The sequence below is a fragment of the Amborella trichopoda genome, chromosome 7 (assembly GCF_054954075.1).
Source record: "Amborella trichopoda isolate Santa Cruz 75 chromosome 7, AtrichopodaSantaCruz75HAP2 v2.0, whole genome shotgun sequence".
Taxonomy (NCBI): domain Eukaryota; kingdom Viridiplantae; phylum Streptophyta; class Magnoliopsida; order Amborellales; family Amborellaceae; genus Amborella; species Amborella trichopoda.
The window spans coordinates 28,054,164-28,074,754 of NC_142342.1; the positions used below are offsets into that span (position 1 = coordinate 28,054,164).

At 36.2% G+C, this 20,591-nt stretch overlaps 1 protein-coding gene across 50 annotated transcripts in view; it reads right to left on the minus strand.

The window, feature by feature from the left end:
- Positions 1-640: 640 nt before the first annotated feature.
- The window catches only part of TPR9 (Tetratricopeptide repeat (TPR)-like superfamily protein), a 42,591-nt gene continuing 22,640 nt past the window's right edge, over positions 641-20,591 (minus strand). For 2 of the 50 annotated variants that reach the window (XR_016059678.1, XR_016059683.1), the window contains 11 exons: positions 15,597-15,715; positions 14,565-14,927; positions 14,342-14,476; positions 5,978-6,115; positions 5,244-5,399; positions 4,648-4,887; positions 4,093-4,524; positions 2,506-2,608; positions 1,905-1,985; positions 1,122-1,381; positions 641-970 (listed from right to left, as the gene is read on the minus strand). Coding sequence is in view for 10 of the 50 variants with exons in the window: in XM_020666408.2 (XP_020522067.1) it covers positions 1,154-1,381; positions 1,905-1,985; positions 2,506-2,608; positions 4,093-4,277; positions 4,648-4,887; positions 5,244-5,399; positions 5,978-6,115; positions 14,342-14,476; positions 14,565-14,927; positions 15,597-15,715 (1,748 nt within the window). In the remaining 40 variants the exon portion in view is untranslated. Of the gene's footprint in view, positions 971-1,121; positions 1,382-1,904; positions 1,986-2,505; positions 2,609-4,092; positions 4,525-4,647; positions 4,888-5,243; positions 5,405-5,977; positions 6,116-14,341; positions 14,477-14,564; positions 14,928-15,596; positions 15,742-20,591 lie in introns of all 50 variants that reach the window. The other 48 variants (XM_088872576.1, XM_088872577.1, XR_016059715.1 and 45 more) reach the window with 47 other exon arrangements.

A 20,591-nucleotide genomic window follows, 5' to 3' on the forward strand; every position in this document is an offset into this window, starting at 1 on the left:
CTGGTCTCTAAAACCACTCTCTCTCTCTCTCTCTCTCTCTACTCTGATCCTTTTTTAACAAAACCGACTATCAAATTTGCACCTAATCAACATCCGAAGTTAACTATCTCCCTTTTTGCCAAATTTCTGGATTTAACTCTATGATTCAAATTCTCTCTCTCTCACTTAAACCCCCAAATTTCAAGATGTAACCTCTCCAGCCAGTAGAAAGAAAATTTCCAAATTGAACTCTCTATCTACTACAAAGAAATATTGTCTTAATATTAAACACAATTTCTGATGGGCTAGATCTAAATGTCAAAAAATCCAGAATTCAATTTTTTTTCATTTTGAAAATAATAATCCAGTGATTTTAATTTGTTCCCAAAATTTCAAATTAAACAAAACCTCCCACGTGGGTCTTTGGGTTAAGAGAGTACATGCACAATATATACTCTCATGGGAGTATACCATAGCTCAAAAGTGAAAAACATGAGGAAAAAAAAAAGGTTATTTGTATAAGGTGCCCACTTTATACCATACAAGTAAGGTGCACCTTTAAATTTTGTCGAAAGATAAAATTCTAGTCCCGGAAACCTTAAGATAACTTGAAAATCCATGTTCAATCCTAATTATGAAATTTAAAAATTCAGAAATGATAGAGATCAATCAGATCTATAAACATTTAAAAATCCTAAAATAATGATCTAGATAACTTGTTACAAAATGCACTATTTTTAAGACTTCAAATTATTTTTCTTCTCTATATCTATGCATCTCAAGGTCGAACGGCTTTATAACTTGCAAGGTATGCCAATACCTTGGAAATCTCTTAAATGAATAGAAAATTTCCACTAACTCAAAGAGTAAATCTCCAGAAAAAAACACCTTGGAAATCTGTTGTTGCTTTGGACGTACTTTGCCTGGTCATAGTCTCCAATCATAGCTCCCATCAAATCCAAGATTTTGCTTCTTTACTAATCTTCACAACCTTAAATGATAAACAAGATTACGCCCCCACCACTAACTTATCAAACAGTAGAACAGGATTACACCTTACGGAAGGGGAAACTCAAAAGTTATTTTCTACTGATAATTGAAAAATTAAAGAATGCAACTAGTGGCTAAAGGAGAAAAATTACCAATCTTAAAATAAAACTGGATCAATCTGCAATTATGGGATAGGCTCTTGGAGGGTTTGATAGACTTCTTTTCTGAAGCCTTGCACATATGGGAATAGTTTTGAGTAGTGGGATCCATAGTGCAAGGTCAATATTTTATCGACCCGGTCCACAGTGCATTTGGCGGCCATAGGATGGATCAAAGAGATCTGAATGGAGGCCAACTTAATCAACTCATTTGCAATGGCAATGTGGTTCTGCGGATAAAGCTTTTCAAGGATCTGTCATCAAATGAAAAGACAATATGAATTTGGGAAAAAGAAGAATGATGAATGAACACAGTTTAATTTGAGCTGCAAAACATTTGAATGGTCACATGAAACTTTAGTTTCTAAGAGGAAGAGAGAGAGAGAGAGAGAGAGAGAGAGAGAGAGTGAGTGAGTGGGGGTCGGGTTGGCGGAGGGAGAGAGTTAACTAAAATATATTGAACTGTCTGAAATGGCAGAATGGGGACCCTTCACAAAGATCTCAGAATCAGGTAATGAAATTTCCATTTTTTTTCCCTTTCTAAAATAACAAAGACATATTTGCAAGGTGGATCAGGGTCCCAAAGATCTCAGAAATCAGGTAATAAAATTTCCATTTTTTTCCCTTTCTAAAAATAACCAAGACATATATTTGCAAGGTGGATCCCATTTTTTCAGAAGGTGTAGCCCTATTGCCTACCATGATCATGCATCAACTTCAACTGCTTTGGAAGGGGAAAACATCTCAGATAGGGAGTTTGACTAATGAGTCTACTACCTGTATGGATGCTTTGCAATGGTCCATGGCAGAATGAGGTTCTCCAACTGAACAAAATGCCTCGGCCAATTTATCCTCAGCCTGCCAAACCATACTAACAGCATTATTATACATAGCATTGGTATCAAAAAAAAAGGAAACAGAAAGAGGGAATAAAAGGAGAAGAAGAGGATGTTAGTAATAATATGCAAAGTACAATTCTTTGTTTTTTTTTTTGGTAGTTTAATGGTAGGAATCAAAATTGTGCTGTAGCACTGCTAATCGTCAGCTGCTAACCACTCAAGCCCACCCTAAATCTTAAATCCTAAACCCCAAAGTAAAATCATTTATAATGGAAAACTTAAAATTCCAGGAGTGCAACAAAACACATTCAATGGGTTATTTCCAGTTTAGAGGTCTGGGAAGGTTTAGCAGTGTCATCACTGCTATGCAATCCTTTTCCTGAAAATATTGACAGAAAATAGAAGATTCCCAAGGAAAATAACTAGTGAGTGTTCACTTTGAAAGTGTAAATCATGTTCAGTTTCAACAGGTTATGAAAATAGCTTTTCAACTCCACAAAGCTACCAGCTTCCAAGAACCAAACACACTTAGAGCATACCTCTGCAATGTCCTTACTGTATGGATGCATTGTAGACCTCAATAGTTCCAGATGTCTCAAGCCATTGGAAATTAAATCTTTCGAACCATTCAAATCCCACAACCTATAGAGAATCAAGAAGCAAACTAGTGTCACATACAAGAGTCTCAAGATCTGGTTGAGACTTAAAGACACATAACAGTAACCCAAAAGTTGTGAGATATCAGTGTGGAAAAGGATTAGATGGTCCAGCTGGACCAAGTTGTATATTTGGCCTTGCACGTCACCTATTTAGGGGGATTTCTAGGACCCCAAAACTCCCAAATCAACTCAATCCCCCTCTAAAATTAATTTCCACAAAAGAAATTGATTTCGAGGTGAGAAAATGCCTCACACAAATATCCCCTCCCAAGATTGGATTTGGACCATCATGTTGGATGCCAGATCTGGCGAATTTTGAGCTCCAAGCCTCCAACTCATTATTAGTATTATGATTATTTCTTTTTTTTACTGATCGCCAGGTGAGTCATAGGAATTTGAAAATTTTCAGGTCATAAAAAGAAGGCTAGATTAGCTTTTTGGGATTTTTGGGGCAAACTTCAAAGGTTCGAACTCTTGACCTCCCTCACCCAAAATGATGTCTACCACTAAGTTGAAGCCCGGTAATTAGAGAGGTAAAAAACAAAATTGGTCATAGAACTTGTCAAAGTAGATGGCTTGGCTGCAGTATCAATTATACAATCTAGTCCTGTGGGACTGCCATATATGTGCTCAGTATAAGTATTGCACCATAATATATGATTCACAAAATGTCATGACCACAACTTCAGGAAAAAAAAAAAATGTCAAGACCACCAAAAAATTAAGGGTACGGTACCATAATATATGATTCACAAAATGTCAAGACCACAAAAAATAAAAAATAAAAAATAAATGTCAAGACCACCAAAAAATTAAGGGTGCGGTTTGTATAGAGCCGAGGCTCTAAACAATCAAAGTAGAGCACACCTTTAAATATTGTCGAGAAATGTCATTTTAATACTGGAAATCTTTGTGATAGCCTTAAAATATATTTTTATCTTTAATTATAAAATTTAAAGCTTCAAAAATAGTGTAGATCGAGCAGATCTATGAAAATTTGAAAATCTTGCAAATTGATGGTCCAAAAATGCGTTACAAGATGCACTATTTCCAAACCTTGAAATCCATTTTTTTCTCATGTCCGTGCATCTTGATGTCGAGATGATCAATTTGAGGATAGTTTTTTTCTCTTCTAGTTAAATTTTTGAGCTGGGCTCTAATTTGATTGTTTAGAGCCTTGGCTCTATATAAACTTTTTCCGAAAATTAAATATAAGCCCATTCAAAGTTCTAACAATTTCAAAAACTGATCCAGAAGCAATATCAATATGAGTTCTTTTTTCCTTTTGCAAGGCAGCTAAAAGTCAAAAGGCGCTGTGAAGAAATGAAGAACTCAAATGATAATTTTGAAAAAATGTAAATGATCCTATGAAGAAATGGAGAACTCAAATGAGAATTTTCAAAAAATGTAAATGATGACTTTTTTCATTAGAACAAAAAAGACAATGATTCTATAGTGACTACAAACCTTTCAAGGCCAGCTGTAATCTTCTTCAGTGATACACCAGCTGATTCTAAATCATGAAAGGATCCACATCGTAAACAATATCCAGGATCTATATGAAATAAGCCATCAGTTTCTTCCAACAGTTGGCGAGCCACTTTACTAATGGCTTTTCTTTTCTTCTTCCCTTCCTGTAGGGATACAAAGAGCTTTTCCATTGTCAAATCAACCGCAAGGACACTGTAAACCAAAGGACTGTGGAAACTATATTGTCCATTGGGTGTCAAAATATTTTACGGTGACAGAGAGAAAGCAGGACCACCATTTAGGTCACATCCAATCTAGTGGATCCCAATCACAATCCATAATGGTGGGTCCCAATTACAGAGATGACTCAGTGGCTGACACATTCTCCACAGTTCATTGGATTGTAATGTACTTCACTTAAATTCAAACCTGCGTGTTACTCATCAAAGATGTTTTCATAAGACCCACAAAACCATGCAAGAAAGAAACATATAACCATATAACCATGCAAGAAAGAAAAAGCATGTGATGTAACGGTAAGATGAAACATACTGGCAGAGCAAGCTCCCAGCGAGAAATCTTCACAATGGTTTGCAAGCAATTGCCAACTAATTTCCTATGCCTGACCACTGGTGAATTTAAGACTGCACCATAACAATCCGCTTTGGCGCACCGAAATCCATGCAAAACAAGATCAGAAAGGTTCAATTCGGAACAGCCACTGCATTGACACATGAATGAATATTTATTCTCCAGTGACAACTGCCTCTGCGCAAGGTCCCATTCACCAATCTGCAAAACCAAGCAAAGGGTCCATTCCCCAATAAGTAGAATACTAATTACATCATGACATCTAAAAAAAAGATTAGGAAAGTTACAAAACTCGTTTTTGGAACAACCACATAAATCCTGAACATAGTCCAGAAACTTGGAATATCAAGATAGTGCTTGGATCAACCCCATCTTTTGTTGAAAAAAAATACCAAATAAGTCAGGAAAATTTAGAAAAATGCATTTAATAAGTCAGGGTCAAATAGTCAGAAATTTTGAACCATCTTGGCAACTTTTTGAGATTCCAAATTTTTGGAGCACAACCACATTCTTGCAAGTCTTGCAGCCACTATTTTGATATTTTCCAAAAATTTTACCTGCGGACCATAGGATAGTTCAACTGATGACCCTGCAGGTATTTGCTCTATTGAACGTAGAAAAAGTGTCCGTGAAACAAAATAGGCGTGAATATTTGGCTCACAAGAATGATTGAACAAACTGCCCCTTAAATAAATTGCTTGCCCCACTCTGACCTATTCTGCCAGTAACAGTCAGAAACAATCAATGCATATACCACTCCTCTTTCATTTCATGACTCATTATAAACAAATAAAGTAAATGCAGTTCTCTAATAAACCCAGAAAAGAAAAAAAGAAGTAAAAAAACTGGTTGATGGCAATGCTTAGGCAAGATGCATATTGAATGTTTTCTACCCAAAAGAAATGCTGTTTCTGGAACTCAAATAAAAATGCAACATAATAAATTAACATTCCTGTAGATAACAACAAACAAGGCGAATATTCTACATCCAGTTGAAAATTCTAGTACTCTGGTAGACAATCCAATACTTGTAATCATAAAGCAAGTTTGGCATCTCTAGATAACAAGTGAATAAACCGTCCTTAAAACTATTTCATTAATCAAAATTGAATGCCATGTAGAAGTAGTGAACTACACTCAAGAAAAACCAATTGTAGTGAACAAAATTAATTCATTGAAGTACACTGGATACAAGATCAACCTAATGCTACAAATTTCATTATAATCATAGTGAATTCTACGATTAGGAACAGCCTGACACCAAAATGTGGGAAGCAATCTATGTACATACCTGTTCCACACTAGATGTTAAAGCATCCTTCTTAAATGTCAGTTTCCCCATATTTCTCAGTTCATCAGAAGCATCAAACGATTTCATGCAAACAATTGCCATAGAATTCACCCTGATTTGACAAACAAGTACAATCAACTGGAAAAGAGAATACCTTAGTATAGGATAGCACAAGAAGAGTTGATGGCTCAACATGGAATACAAACTATATAAAGGAAATATACACAAAAGAAATTATTTCTTATTCACATGTTGTTTTCATTCAATTAATTAGCGGTAAAAAATTGATAGAAAAACCACACAAGACTAAATAAATACTGCTGCTTGATAATAGCAATCCTCAAGGTGTCAACCAGGGAAATTCTCGGCCATAGCATAAAGTAGGGATGTAAAAAATGCAGCAAGCAAATTAAAATTCATTAAGCTGAAGTTATTGTGACTAAGGTCAATGGCTTGTACAAGCAAGGTAAAATTGTGCAAGATCCAATGCCTTCTGCATTTATACAAACAGAAATCATTGATGAATCCAAAACTAAGCCAAGTGCAGCTATCATCAGAGACCAACGAAAAACAAGTTAAAACATATCCAAGCAAATAACTTTCAAGGACAACCAAATAGAAAAGTGTTATACGAGTTGAAGCGCAGTTTTCACTTGTTTGCAACCTAGACATGCATTATGATTGTTATTATTATTATTATTACTAAAAACATATCCAAGAAAATAACTTTCAAGGACAACAAAATAGAAAAGAGATGTAGGAGTTGAAATGCAGTGTTAACTTGTTTGCGATTTAGACATGCATTATCATGTTATTATTATTACTCTTATTGTAGTTGTTGTTGTTGATGATCAGCAGCAGCAGCAGAAGCAGTAGCTTCAGTAGAAACAGCAGTAGCAGTTGTACGATCAATGAACAAGAACTCGGCTTGGAATCTGCGATCAACCCTTTTCCTTGCCGAGTCACCCAGCAGCTAGGACTCACCTGAGTCCTGCCTGAGCTTGAAGAGAGGCCCAAAAAAAATGAAAAAATGTAAAGAATGATGAAAATCCAAAAAAATAAAAATATTCATAAAAATCCCAAAAAAATACTAAACCGTGAAATGTATATAAAACACGGAATAAAAATTTTTGGTGTTATTGGCTTGTAAAGCAATATTTAAAATATTTAAAAATGGAAAAATGAAGAAAAGGAAAAGAAATCATAAAAACATAAAATTACATATAAAACAAATTATAAATCAGTTATAATTGAATTACTAAACAATTATGTTTAATGAATTTAATTTGAAAACATGTAATACTTGAAATTCAACGATGATTTCTGCGTCTTTGTGCTCAGAGATTGAGGCTTCGAATCCTTGCCGAAGCTTCTTGTAGTCCCAATCAAAACCCCCAAACAAATTTTGGATCAAAACTACAAAATCTTTTTTTTGGGGGGGAGGGGGCGGTTTGGGGGAATTAGCCTATGGGCAAACCAAGATCACAAAGTTAGGCATAGGGCCCAATTTTAATTGAAGACCAACCATTTAAAACAAAGAAATCAAAGATGTTCAAACTAGGTAAAATATTTGCCCAATTCTTCGATCCACGAAATGTGATGAACCTAATTTTGAAAAAAATTAGGTTTCTAGCCAATAGATCAAGTGATTTTCTAACTTATACTTAAATTTGGATCAAGATGTGCGGTTTGTAGGCATCAATCTTCGATGAAAATGAGAAATAAGGAGCCATTGCTCCCATTCTATTCTAAGTTGTAGTATATATAGTATTCGGGCTCATACTGTATAGACTTGCCCAAGTGCTATAGAACTCGGGCAAGTTTGCTACATTCTACATCAGTTGGGTAAGTGCGTACAATACTCGCCCGAGTATTGTACAAGTTCCTAAACCCCCGAGCCTGTACACCTGAACTCACCTCAGCACCATGCCAAGTCCGAGTCAACTAGACTGAGTTTTAAAGCACCGAGTAAGATAACAATAGTAGCAACAGTATGATGTAAGAAAAGATGCCTCTTATTTTAAAATTTTTCATATTAAATTTTAGGAGATGTATTTTTGGAATTTTCTAGGGCTATTGTTTTTAGAGTTTCTACATTTTTTTAGGGATTCTAGGATTTTTTATATCTTTTAGGGTTTTAGAAGATGTTAGAGAAGTGGTTAAACTATTTATGAAAGTACTTGTTATTAGGAGTAAAAGTGTCATTACAAATAATCTTTTGAAAGAATGAACATGGGGTATTTTTATAAAGTTTTCATTAAGTGAGGCTAGTTTAGGTCTTTATTTCATTATAATGAAACAAAAGGGCCCGGGGTGCTATAGTCCTAACACTTTTGGGGTGTGAACAGGACCAACAAGCCCTATTTAGGGTTTAAGGATCTCTTTTTTGTACAAGAAAAGCCAAATGCACTCAAATCAGGCTTGTTTTGATGGTTTATTGAACAGTTTTTGTCTCTTTTCTCTATTCTCCTGCATCAAAATCTTATCAGAACCTATGTTTTCTTCAACAACAAAGTTGGGAAACTACAATCAAGCCTAGGGTTTGCTATTTTGGGCTAAGTTTTGGCAAATCAACTTAGATCTTGTTGTTTTCAATAAGTTTTTGTTGATTATCTACCTTGGATTTGTGATTTTGGAAAACCCATGGCAAAGAGAAGGGATCATCGAAGGGGGGGTTTCGCAGATCCACTTCATTATCCCAGAGATGAAGAAATTGAGGAACTTAAAAAGACAAGTTCAGCAGCTGATGGAGCTGTTCGTGATATCGTTCATAGGCAAGACGGTGATCTTTAAGCCCAAGAAGATGTCGAATACGATGCTTTTCACCTCCGCGCTCCGAGTGAAGAATCGAGCGAAGAGGAAAGTGATAGAAGACCTAGAAGTGGGGAACATTAATCTAGGGTTTTTTATTTGAAGGTGGATATTATTCATTTTGGTGCAAGCTGTATCGAAAATCAGCAGGTTGTAGATTAGGTTCTACCACCAATCTTCGATACATATATAGATGAAGACCAAGATCTTATAGGAGATCTGATCTATGATGAAGAACAAGATTTGATGGTAGAACTGATATTTGACGAAGAAAAAGATGGACTCAAAGGAGCATCAATAGGTGAAGTTGGTTCAACTATTGAATCCAATGCTCATCTCAAAGATGCACACATGGTAGTGTATGTATAGGGCTGAACTAACGGCTGTACAGATGCAATTCGAGCTAGTTAATGTGAATGAACCAAGTGTAACCCTTTTCTCAAGGGACTCTCTAAATTGTTTATGGATATATCAACCGAATGCAAATATGCAGTTTCAGTGCACAACCATTGTATTTTGATAACTCACAAGTCCCAGGATCGTATTTTCAATATTCCAATAGAAGAAGGTTGCATGTTTAACACCAAATTCATCTTAGCTTATTTCAAAACTAACTTGATGATGACTTTTCTCCAAGTAGGTGAGAATGATGCAAGAAAAGATGCCTCTTATTTTTAAAATTTTCTATTAAATTTTAAGAGAAAAGCCTTGTAAAAATTTTATTTCAAGAAATGAGACCTCTTGAGATTTTGTTTTTGACTTTGGCCCTCCCACTTTTTAGAGGGGTAAATAGAACGATTTGCCCCTTTTAAAAACAATATCTTAAAGCTTTCATCTCTGAAAGGAGTGGCAATGTGGAACTCAAGGTATTAAATTGAAAAAAACTTCTTTTATTCAATATACCTAAATTCCACTTACATGAGCCACTATATACTGCCGTAAATTAATTTAAAACCCTAAATACAACCTAAGATCTTTACTTTTACTGCCAAAGCAAATAAAAACCTAACAGGTGCAATAAACAATCTACCACTATAGTATTAAGTACAATATATATTCCCTCACAAGTCTTGATCAACCCCACACCCGATTCCCTGACCAGTGGTGCTCTTTTGTCCATTTTGATCTTGCTGGAATTTCAGAGATATGAAGCTTTCATTGGCAATATCTCTTACTCTAGGGTTTTAGAGAGTATGAAAACCTAACTAGAGTTTGTAGGAACCCTTAGGCATAAATTAGGGCTGCGCTTGAAGGTATAGAATCCTCCTATGGTTGGGCATACCCTTTTTTCTTCTCCAAACAGCAAAACCCTATAGGGTTTCAATATGCCACCCCTGTCTTATCAATTTTTGGGTGGCATGACCCTTTTTGGAAGGGGGGAGAAAGAAAAAATGAATTTTTAATATGAGAGAGAGAAAGAGAGACTTGGTGCATGAAGGAGAGAGAAAAAATGAATTTTTAATGAGAGGGAGAGAGACTTAGTGCATGGAGGAGAGAGAAATATGCGTTTTGTGAGTGAGGGGCTCAATGGTATTTAAATACAAAGAATTTCTTCACCTATTTAAGTTAGAATTCCTTCCTTAGGTATTGCTTATCCAATGACACAGCTTGATAAATAGGAACTTAGGAAATCTATGAGGGGAGAGAGAACAAATCCGAGCCATCCATACCACAAATCAGCCATCATGATTTTAGGAGGATTATTAGGAACATTACCCCAATTTGACAAAAAAGTCCAACTTCTATTTAAATTAGAATTATAACCAATCCAAAACTTCTTGATATCTTTCTAAAAGTTGTAAGAAGTCAATATAATTAGAGTTTTGATCAAACCAAACTCCTAATTAAAACAATCGTTTAATATTAAAAAGATTCCCCAAACTCCTAATTAAAACAATCGTTTAATATTAAAAAGATTCCCTTAAAATAACCTTTAACAAAAAAGAAATGTCACGTAAATAAAAGAAAGCGGGGGTGCCACCCAAGAGAGATTAAGTGGTCCCCACAATGGCCCATGACCCACTCATGGATGGCACACATGTGGAGCTGGATCCTGGGCCCCATCCTTCCAAATTTCAAAAAGGCTGGAGTTTGCATACGGATGCATCTGTAGGTGTGGAGGTAAGGTGCACTTTCAAATTTCATCATGGTATATAATTTTGATGTAAAATGTTCTTAGGATTATCTCAAAATCTATTTTTATATCAAATTATAAAATTTTAAATTTAAAAAATGGTTAAAATCAAGTAGATCTATAAACATATGAAAATCTTAAAAATGGACGATGTAGATAATATGTTGTAAAATGCACTATTTCTGAGACTTAAAATCTTTTTATTTTTCATACTCATACATCTCAATGTCGAGATGATCAATCAAAGGGTTTTTCAACATTAAAACTACCTTTTCCGATGGATTTTTGAGGGGCATTCGTAGTTCTACATTATAAGATAGCATCCTTATATAAACTTTTGCCTTTCAAAAATTAAGAAAATGCCCTTTTGAAGGATTTTACAGTAGAAATAAATTTTTAAAATTCTGAAAAATATTAAAAAATCATAAGAACATTTGTAATACCAGAATAAAATATTTTAGAAGTGAACTGGTACGAATAGGTCAAAAGTAGCGACAATAAGGGCACTCCACTTGACACAAGGACCATGATCCACTACATTTTTCTTGTCCAACCCAACAACGACCAATGACCCACAGTCTCGATCCAGGGGCTCATGATTGGCTTGTCAAAATTGTGGACAATAAACAGTGGAACCATGATCATGGAATGTGAATTTCAGTCACCCCCTTTAAGAGCAAGTCCAGCACTTGTCACTACAGTGCAAAGGGAGCTCTCTCTCTATGAACATGCACATGTGTCCCTCTACAAGGCTCCTACCCAACAATGCAGTTGTCATATGTACATGTCGTGCGAAAGGTCGTCGAGGCTTTGCCCCTTGCTCTAACAGGCCTACAACCGCACACAAGAGTCCAAACAGTTCTCCTAGCCTACAAACATCATCCCTGGACATCTCTCCGAACTCAACAGGGGATGACCCACTGTAAACCCTTATAGGTAATGCGACATGCCCAAGGGTAAGGGATTTTTGGCATAACCAAGGCCATAAATCGCCCAACCCATGGTCAGTCAACATAAATACTCCCACTGAAGTGTATATTCCACTATAAATTATCTTTTTTACAAGCTCTCTATGCCTTAAAGGCCACAAAACCCAACAATCTCTCATTTTTTCCCATGGTTTTTTCCCTCTCACATTCTCTATTTGAAAAACCAATACATTCTTCCCTTCTCTCACATTCTCTCACATTCTTTCTTTAAAATATGTGCGAAGAGCCAAGAATGGGGTTGGGGTAGGGAGAGAGAATGTAAGTGAAGAGCCAAAAATGGGGTTGGGGTAGGGAGAGAGAATGTGAGTGGAGGCAAAAATGAGATTGGGTTTCTAGAGAGAGAATATGAGAAGGGGCGAGAATGGGGTTCAGTTTCTAAAGAGAAAATGTAATTGGTGGCAAAAATGAGATTAGTTCAAGAGAAAGAATATGTGAGACAAAAATTGGATTGGGTTTCTAGACAAAATGTGATAACGGGGGAGAACATGTCGGGTGTTTAGAGAGAGAATGTGAAAGATTGAATAATGAATTGAATTATTAGAGAGAGAATGTGGGAGAGAAGAGCTTAGAAAATAAGCTTTTAGAAAGATAGACACAAGGGTGGGAAGAAACCATGGGAAAAATCATGCAAAATGGGAAAAAATGAGACTAGGAATGTGTTTCTAAAAGGGGGGCCAAAATAGGCCATTTGTCCCTTGCGAAAAGGAGAGAATCCAAAGTCAAAATTAAGTTTTCAATAAGTCCAATGTCTTAAAAGTAGAATGTAGTAAGGATTTTTTAAAAAAATACCTAAATTTTAAGGGTACTGTTTGTAGAGAGCCTAGGCTCTAAACAATCAAATTGGAGCCTACCTTCAAATAGTGTCGAGTAATGTGGTTTCAATACTGGAAATCAATGTGATAGCCTTAAAATATATTTCCATCTTTATTTATTAATTTTAGAGCTTAAAAAATAATGTAGATTGACAGATCTATGAAAACTTGAAAATCTTGAAAATTGACGGTCCACAAATGCGTTACAAAATACATTATTTTCAAATCTTGAAATCCTTTTTTTTCCTCAAGTCCATGCATCTTGATATCAAGATGATCAATTTAGGGAAATTTAGGCATTAAAACAACCTCTTCTAGTGAAATTTTTGAAGTAGGCTCCAATTTGATTGTTTAGAGCCTCAACTCTATATAAACTTTTCCAAAATTTTAATGATGCATTTTTGGAACTTTCTAGCAGCGCTAGATGGCACCTAGGCGGTCGCGGGGTTCCAGGCCGCCTAGCGCCTAAGTGAGCGCCCAAACCTGGGCGATCTAATAAAAGTAAAGTTTTTTTTTTTTTTTTGGGTTTTCTCTCTATAAAATAGCCTCTAATGGGTTTTAGATTTCAAATGAACCTAAAACCCACAATTTTTCCCCTTTAGTATCAAAAAAATGACCCAAAAATACCCTCAAGGAGCCGCATTTCCGTAGGCCCTGGGATATCCACCTAATTTGGACGCCTAGGCTTGGGCGATACACCCAGGCCTAGGCGACCGCCTAGGCGCTGGGCGGTCCGCTTTTTAAAACTATGATTTCTAGGATTATTTTTTCGAGTTTAGATTCTAGGATTTTTATACGTTTTAGGATTTTAGGAGGTGCTTAGCAAGGGGGTTAGAATACTTATGGAATTATTTGTTTTATTAGGGGTAAAGGTGTCGTTACGAATTTTCTTTTAAGTGAAAGAACTTATGGTGTATTTTTATAATGTTTGAAGTAGGGGTAGCTTTAGTCTTTTTTATTATAATATTATAAAAAGGCTTGGGGACTTGTGGTCTCACTGTAGGTATGGGCCTTGATAGAGCAGAATGGCGGATCAGGATTTGTGCATTGACCCCAAATAGTTGGGAAAAGGCTCTGATGATGATGATGATGAATAAAAGAGCTTGCAATATTAAGAATTCTAGCACTTTTGGGGTGTGAACACTAAAAACAAAGTGTGAACATTACCAGCAAGCTATATCTAGGGTTTTGGGATCTCTTTTTTGTCCAAGGAAAGCCAGATCTACTCAAATCTGGCTGTTTTTATGGTTTATTTAACTATTTTTGCTTCTTTTCTTTATTTTCCTGCATCATAGCGGTATTAGTAGGATTTTGTGTCAATAATGCAAAAATACAAAGTCATCTACTATCTCAAACATTTGGAAGCCATGTCAATCTGGTACAAATGGTTATAATTGTGATGTATACAATACTTCCCTCAGAGAATGTTATAAAACATCTTAAACAGTAACAAACTTCAACAAGGCTCAGTCATGCTAATATTCCTTCAACATCCACAATGCTGGAACTAGGAAGCAGTTTCTGCCTTGATATTGCTCCCGATTCATTCCTTTAATTATAATTTCGAACAAATTTCAAGGTATCAAACACATTCTCATTCAAAAGAGAAGAAAAATACCTGTGAAACTGAGGGTCCTGTGAATGGGACTAAAGAAGCATATGACTTCTGAAGACAGTACGCAAGCACAACGGAGTATATGTGCAACTCCACTTTGCTTTCTGATGGCAATGAGCTATAATTGTGACAAAGCCCCTACAAAACATGAGAAACAACAATCACTCGGTTATTATTTTAGATTTCCCAAATGAATAAAAGAACACAGATAAAAAACATATAGTACCAATTCTGTTATTATATCAAAGCTCCCCCCTAAATACTTTTGTCTCTCTAAGCACTTCACCAAAATACGACCTGCTAGAACGACGTCAACTGGTAAAATTGCAGGCCAGTGTACACCTCCGCATTCATGTCCATGTTCGGATACACCAGCAAAATCCTCTTTTTTTGCATTCATAGATAAGTTGATCTCGATGGCATCTTGGACATTGATCTGCTTACGTTCAGGCTGTTTTCCACTTGCTTTCTCTAGGCAATGGTCAGAGCAGTATAATGGTATTGTACAAGATGAACAGGGTATAGTATCTGCTGGTAGTTCCATGAAGCAGAAATGGCAATGCGCCTCCCTACAGTGCTTCAATATTATCTGGAAATAAACTGCCAATGTTAAGAAGGATAGTATTGTAAAAGACAAAATAGCATCAATTCTTCAAATAAATGCACACTAATGCAATCACATTTATAATTTTAATCATACTAACACCATAATCAGGTCCCTTTTAAAATCCAAAATAGTGAAGAGGAAAAAAGGAAGAATATAGCTAGTCTCAGGTAGCAAAATTACATGTGAAGGAAGTTCCAGAAGCCTGCTTCTCAGATTACAATACAAAGAATGAGCAATTAGGTCAACAATGATAAATTCCAATTTCCACCATAACCTTGTACCAAAGAAAATCCATGGAACAGGTAGACATAAATATTACATCATAAAATTTTCTTTAATACTGAGATTGCAAGGAAGCGTAAATTGCACACAAGGACTTGGAGATACTCTTCTCTTGCACAACCATGGCAAATGTAGAAAGAAGCAAGTAATTCTTTTAGATATGTGATTGCGAAAGATACCATTTATTCATAGGCAATGAAGTTTTTGAAGTTCAGCAGTTGTTTGCAAGCAATAAGTCCAACCTAGTGTACAACTATATGTGTGCATATCAATCAGACAGCTCAGTATCTTTCAGTGCCACGCTTGTGCAAACAATTACATAGACCATAAATTTGTGATACTAGAGATGAAAGAAAATGTAATGCATACCGCAGCAATTGGCTCTTCAGAATGAATCATACAACCCGGAAGAATGTCACTTTTTGAAGTCATACCCCTTCCTTTGTAGGGAGTTGAGACACAACTCAATTCAGCTTGAGATGGCTCAACTGCAAGCGGAGTTTTCACAGTTAGCCTGTTTTCAAAACTTTGTCCTTAGAACATCTCACAGAAACTCAAATGAGGACATCTCAGAATGAACACTTATCACTCAGAAACAAGATAACTTCATTTCAGCACACACCAATTTGTTCAGCCAACTATTTGCAACCAACAGCAACCCATTACAATCAGAATGCAACCTTGAATTGCAGTACTCCTGTGCATAGTTCCTATATGATATGCAAATCTATTAAAATAATTAAATGTTTGCCAAATCACTCAGCAAGCAGTTTTTTTCTTTCTTCCCCCCCCCCCCCACCCCCCCACTCTCTTAAATTGCTAAATCACTTAGCAAGTAGTTAAGTAGTTAATGTCAAAGAAAATAGAAAACTTGTAAACAGTGAAGAATAATATTTTAATAGCCAAAGCTCTATTTCACTGACTGGGCCAAAAGGAAACAATTCGGCATGTAAGTGAAAAAATTAGGATAAATTTCAAAATATGATAAACAGATATGACTGTGGATGATGCTACAACATAATAATTTGTATAATACATATGCTTTTAAAGTATCCAACACGCATACAGAACCCATTTTGAAGTATCCGTGAATAATAGTTTCAAAAAGAGATCCGTCAGAATTTTGGCTAGATTCAGCCCGATCGACCCACCTAAGTACCAAGTCCATCAAATACCTGAAATAGGGGTAGCGTTTTTGAAAAGAGACCTATCTATGCAGCAAAAGATGGCCACAACTACTTCCCCCATTCTTCTCATTATTGCTACTGTTACGGGAATCAAAAGAGCATCTTCATCCCTAAGAAAACCAGGAATAAATATACTAAATTTTAGTCCAGAAATGCACGTCACAAATTCTATCCTGATAGTACTTACTAGTATGTAACTCCGCCTTGGCCCCTCCCATGCCGATCTCAAGCCCAGGTAAAGGAGGAAGGTTGTGTTAGGTAGGCAACCAACATAAAACTGTGTCACTTCTTTTCATGAATCCTTTACTTATACTGTCAAAACAGGATTTGCATAGAAAACCCCAAATAGTTGGATAAGGCTTGGATGATGATCATGATGATGAGTAGTTAGAAGTATGTGTTTCTACCATTTTAAGAATAATAACATAATGCAGACAAGTCATATGAACCTCTAAGTTTTGGTTGTAGAAATCTCACCTATATCGTTTCCAAAGTATCTTCACAAAGCAGACTTGCATTCATCAATAAATCATCAAGATTTTCGAAGAAAAGGTGAAATCTTAAGGGTACATACCATACGGGTATTTCTCTGGTGTAGAGGCCTCTTCTGAGGCCTCTTCTGTTTGACTGAGGCAATGACATAGTGCCAGACTCTTAACAGAAATTAGACACCAAGATGGGCCTTTTAGTCAGCTCAAGTGAAAGTATTAAGGAATTAAGAAGACGATTGTGGAAGTGAAATCATTGGCAACAAGGTTCTCTATGCTGACAAGATATGTACAAAGACCTCTACAACAATATGAAGAACAAAGCCAAGATATGAGACAGTTTCTCGAGACTACCACTTTTGGGAAGGTCCAAGCATGTGGTTGTCGGGTGGTTGGAACCCGTTAAAGCAGCAGAAGCAGGAAACTAGAAAAAACAGATACTTTGTGTCAGAGCATCTAGAGAGAGAATAGAGAAAAGAGAAAAGAGAAAAAGAAAAGAGGATAGAGATACGAGAGACAAGTGAGAGAGAGGAGAGAGAAAGACGAGACATGTGAGAGAGAAGAGAATGATGCGAGGTTCAAAACAAACCCTCACACACCTCTTAACTTACATATAATTTAAAAGAAAGTTTTATAAACAAAACTGCCCATAGAAATAGACTTAGGACACTTAGATCTTAGAACTTAGACAACAAAAGATTTTTAACACTCCCCCTCAAGCTGGAGCATAAATGTTGCCCCAGCCCAGCTTGGAAAAAATTGTTTGGAATGTATTATGACGAAAGCCTTAGGTGAACATGTCTGCCAACTGATCCTTACATTTCAAATATGGAATAGACACCTGCTTACTAGTAACTCTCTCAGATAAAATAGCAATCTACTTCAATATGCTGGGTCCTTTCATGAAACACTAGATTACTGGCTATATAGATAGCAACTTTATTATAGCAATACATATTCACTTATTCAGCAATTGCAAGCCCCATATCATGCATAGTGCTTTCAGCCACATCAAATCACATGTAATATGCGCCATTGCTTTTTAGCCAGCCTCTACACTTAGATCTCGCCACAAAATTTTGTTTCTTGCTTCTCCATCTTACCAAGTTTCCACCAATAATTATACAATGACATGTGGTAGACCGCCTGTTAGATGGTGACCCTATCCAATCAGCATCTGAGTAGCATTCAATGGTTAAATGATTATTTGGCTTATAAATCAAATCTCTCGCCCTAGGGCTTGCTTCAAATACCTTAAAATTTTATGAACAACATCCTAGTGAGAAATCCTAGGAGCATGCATAAATTGACTCCCAATACTTATTGCAAAAGAAATATCACGCCTGGTCATGGTCTAACAAATCAGCCTGCCTACTAGTCTTATGTACATTCCTAGATCCTTAAAACACTTCCTCTAATCAGCCAATAATTTCTTCCATAGGCATATCCCCCGTTCTAGCAACCAACATTCCAATTCCTGTCAACAAATCAGACGTGTATTTCCTTTGAGACAAACAAATGTTGATCTGGCTACTTCAATTCCTAGAAAATACCTTAGCTAGCCTAAATTCTTAGTTTGAACCAATTTTTTTAGATATCTCTCCAAATGGCTAATTCCTTCTTCATCGCTGCCAGCAGCAATATCATCAACATAGACAAACTAAAACAATTTTTTTGGAGTCCTGTGTCCAAATAACCACTGAAATCCATATGCCATCACTGAACTTTCTAAACCATGCCCGTGGAGATTGTTTCAGGCCATAAATGGCTTTCTTCAACTTATGTACTTAATCCGAGTCCCCCTATGCCACAAACTCAGGCGATTGCTCCATGTACTCCTCTTCTTGTAAATCACCATGGAGGAAAGCATTCTTGACATCACGTTGCCACAACGCCCACCCCTTGTTGGCAACAAGAGATGTAACCACTCGAATTAAATTAACTTTAGCAACAGGGGCAAATGTTTCAAAGTAGTCAATGCCAAATGTTTGTGCGTATCCCTTAGCTACCAATACGGCTTTTAATCTTTCTACATGTCATCAGGCTGATATTTGACCCCACAAACCCATCGACACCCAACAGTCCTTTTTCCAGCTAGTGACATGGTGAGTTATCATGTATCATTTGAATGAAGTGCATCCATCTCCTCTTTCATTGCTCTCTTCTGCCAAGTGTGAGAAAGTGTTTCCTGATAGGTCTTTGTAACAGAAATAGATGAAAGGGCTAAAGCAAAACTTTGATATGATGGAGACAAATTTGTAAAGGTAATAAAATAGGTTGTCGGATGTTGAGTACAAGACTTGATACCTTAATGGATGGCAATAGGTACATCATCATCACAAGAAGGAAGTGGATCGGTAGATAAAGATGATGATTAAGTGGTTTGATGAGTTGGTGGGAATGTCCATGAATTTTTCTTCTGGTATAAATCTTCATGGGCTGCTCCAGAGAAACATCATGATGTGTAGATATACTAAATTCAGTGGAGTCAGGTAATTGGGATGACGGAGAAGTGTCAACAGGAATAAGAAGAGGAATCATAGAAGGCAAGGACTATGAGACATCTTCAAAAGCACGATAAAAGTATTTAAATTAAGCGCACAACTCTCTTCTGAAAAATGACGAGTATTCTCAGAAAAGGTAACATTTAGCACAAACAAATTTCTTTCGTAAACCAGAATGATAACAATGATAACCTTTCTGGAAACATGAATACTCAAGAAAGACACACTTGACAGCCCAGGACTCCTATATATCATTACCAGTACCTAACATATGAACAAAGCAAACTCACCTAAACACTCGAAGAGGAACAATAAACACTTGAGCATCAAGAAAGAGAACCGAGTGTGGTGCTTTTTCTATTTAAGACTAAAGAGGCCATATGATTAAATAAATAGCATGAGGTCAACAAGGCATCTCCTTAATAAACCTTTGAAACCTGCATATTAATGACCAAAGAACAAGTTACTTCAAGCAAGTGTTGATTTTTCCTTTCAACAACCCCATTCTTTTGAGGAGTACACAGACAAGAAGTTTGGTGTAAAATCCCATTTTGAGTAAAACAATTCTAAAATTCTCCAGAAGGATACTCAGCATTATCAGAATGTAAAATACATACATTCTTATTGAATGGAGTTTGGATCTCTTTGTGAAACAATTAAAAATGGAGAAAAATTCAAATGCCTCTTTTATTAATTATCCCTCTTTTATTAATTATAACAATGTCATTTAGGAATAAACATCCACGAACGTTACAAAATACCTATGACCAGATAAAGTTTGTACTCTAGTTGGACCCCATATATCAAAATGAGCATTGTAAACATAACAAAATTTTGTTTGTCAACTCTAGGACGAAATGAGACCCTGTGATTCTTTCCTAACTGACAAGCTTCACACCCTAAAATAGATACAAACTTTAAAGAAGGAAAACTTAAATTTATTAACAGAAAGATGGCCCAGCCGACAAAACCATAAGAAAGGAGAATCAACAAAGTGAAGAGCAGCACCAATCAAGTTATGATCCAAGTAGTACAAGTTGCCTAACTCATACCCGTCACCAACTGTCCTCTTCATCTTCAAATCTTGAAAAACACAAGGATAACAGGTTACAGAGCAGTGAAGAAATTTGGTTAATTTGCTTACAAATAATAAACTGAAAGGGAACTTTAGAACGTATAGTACAG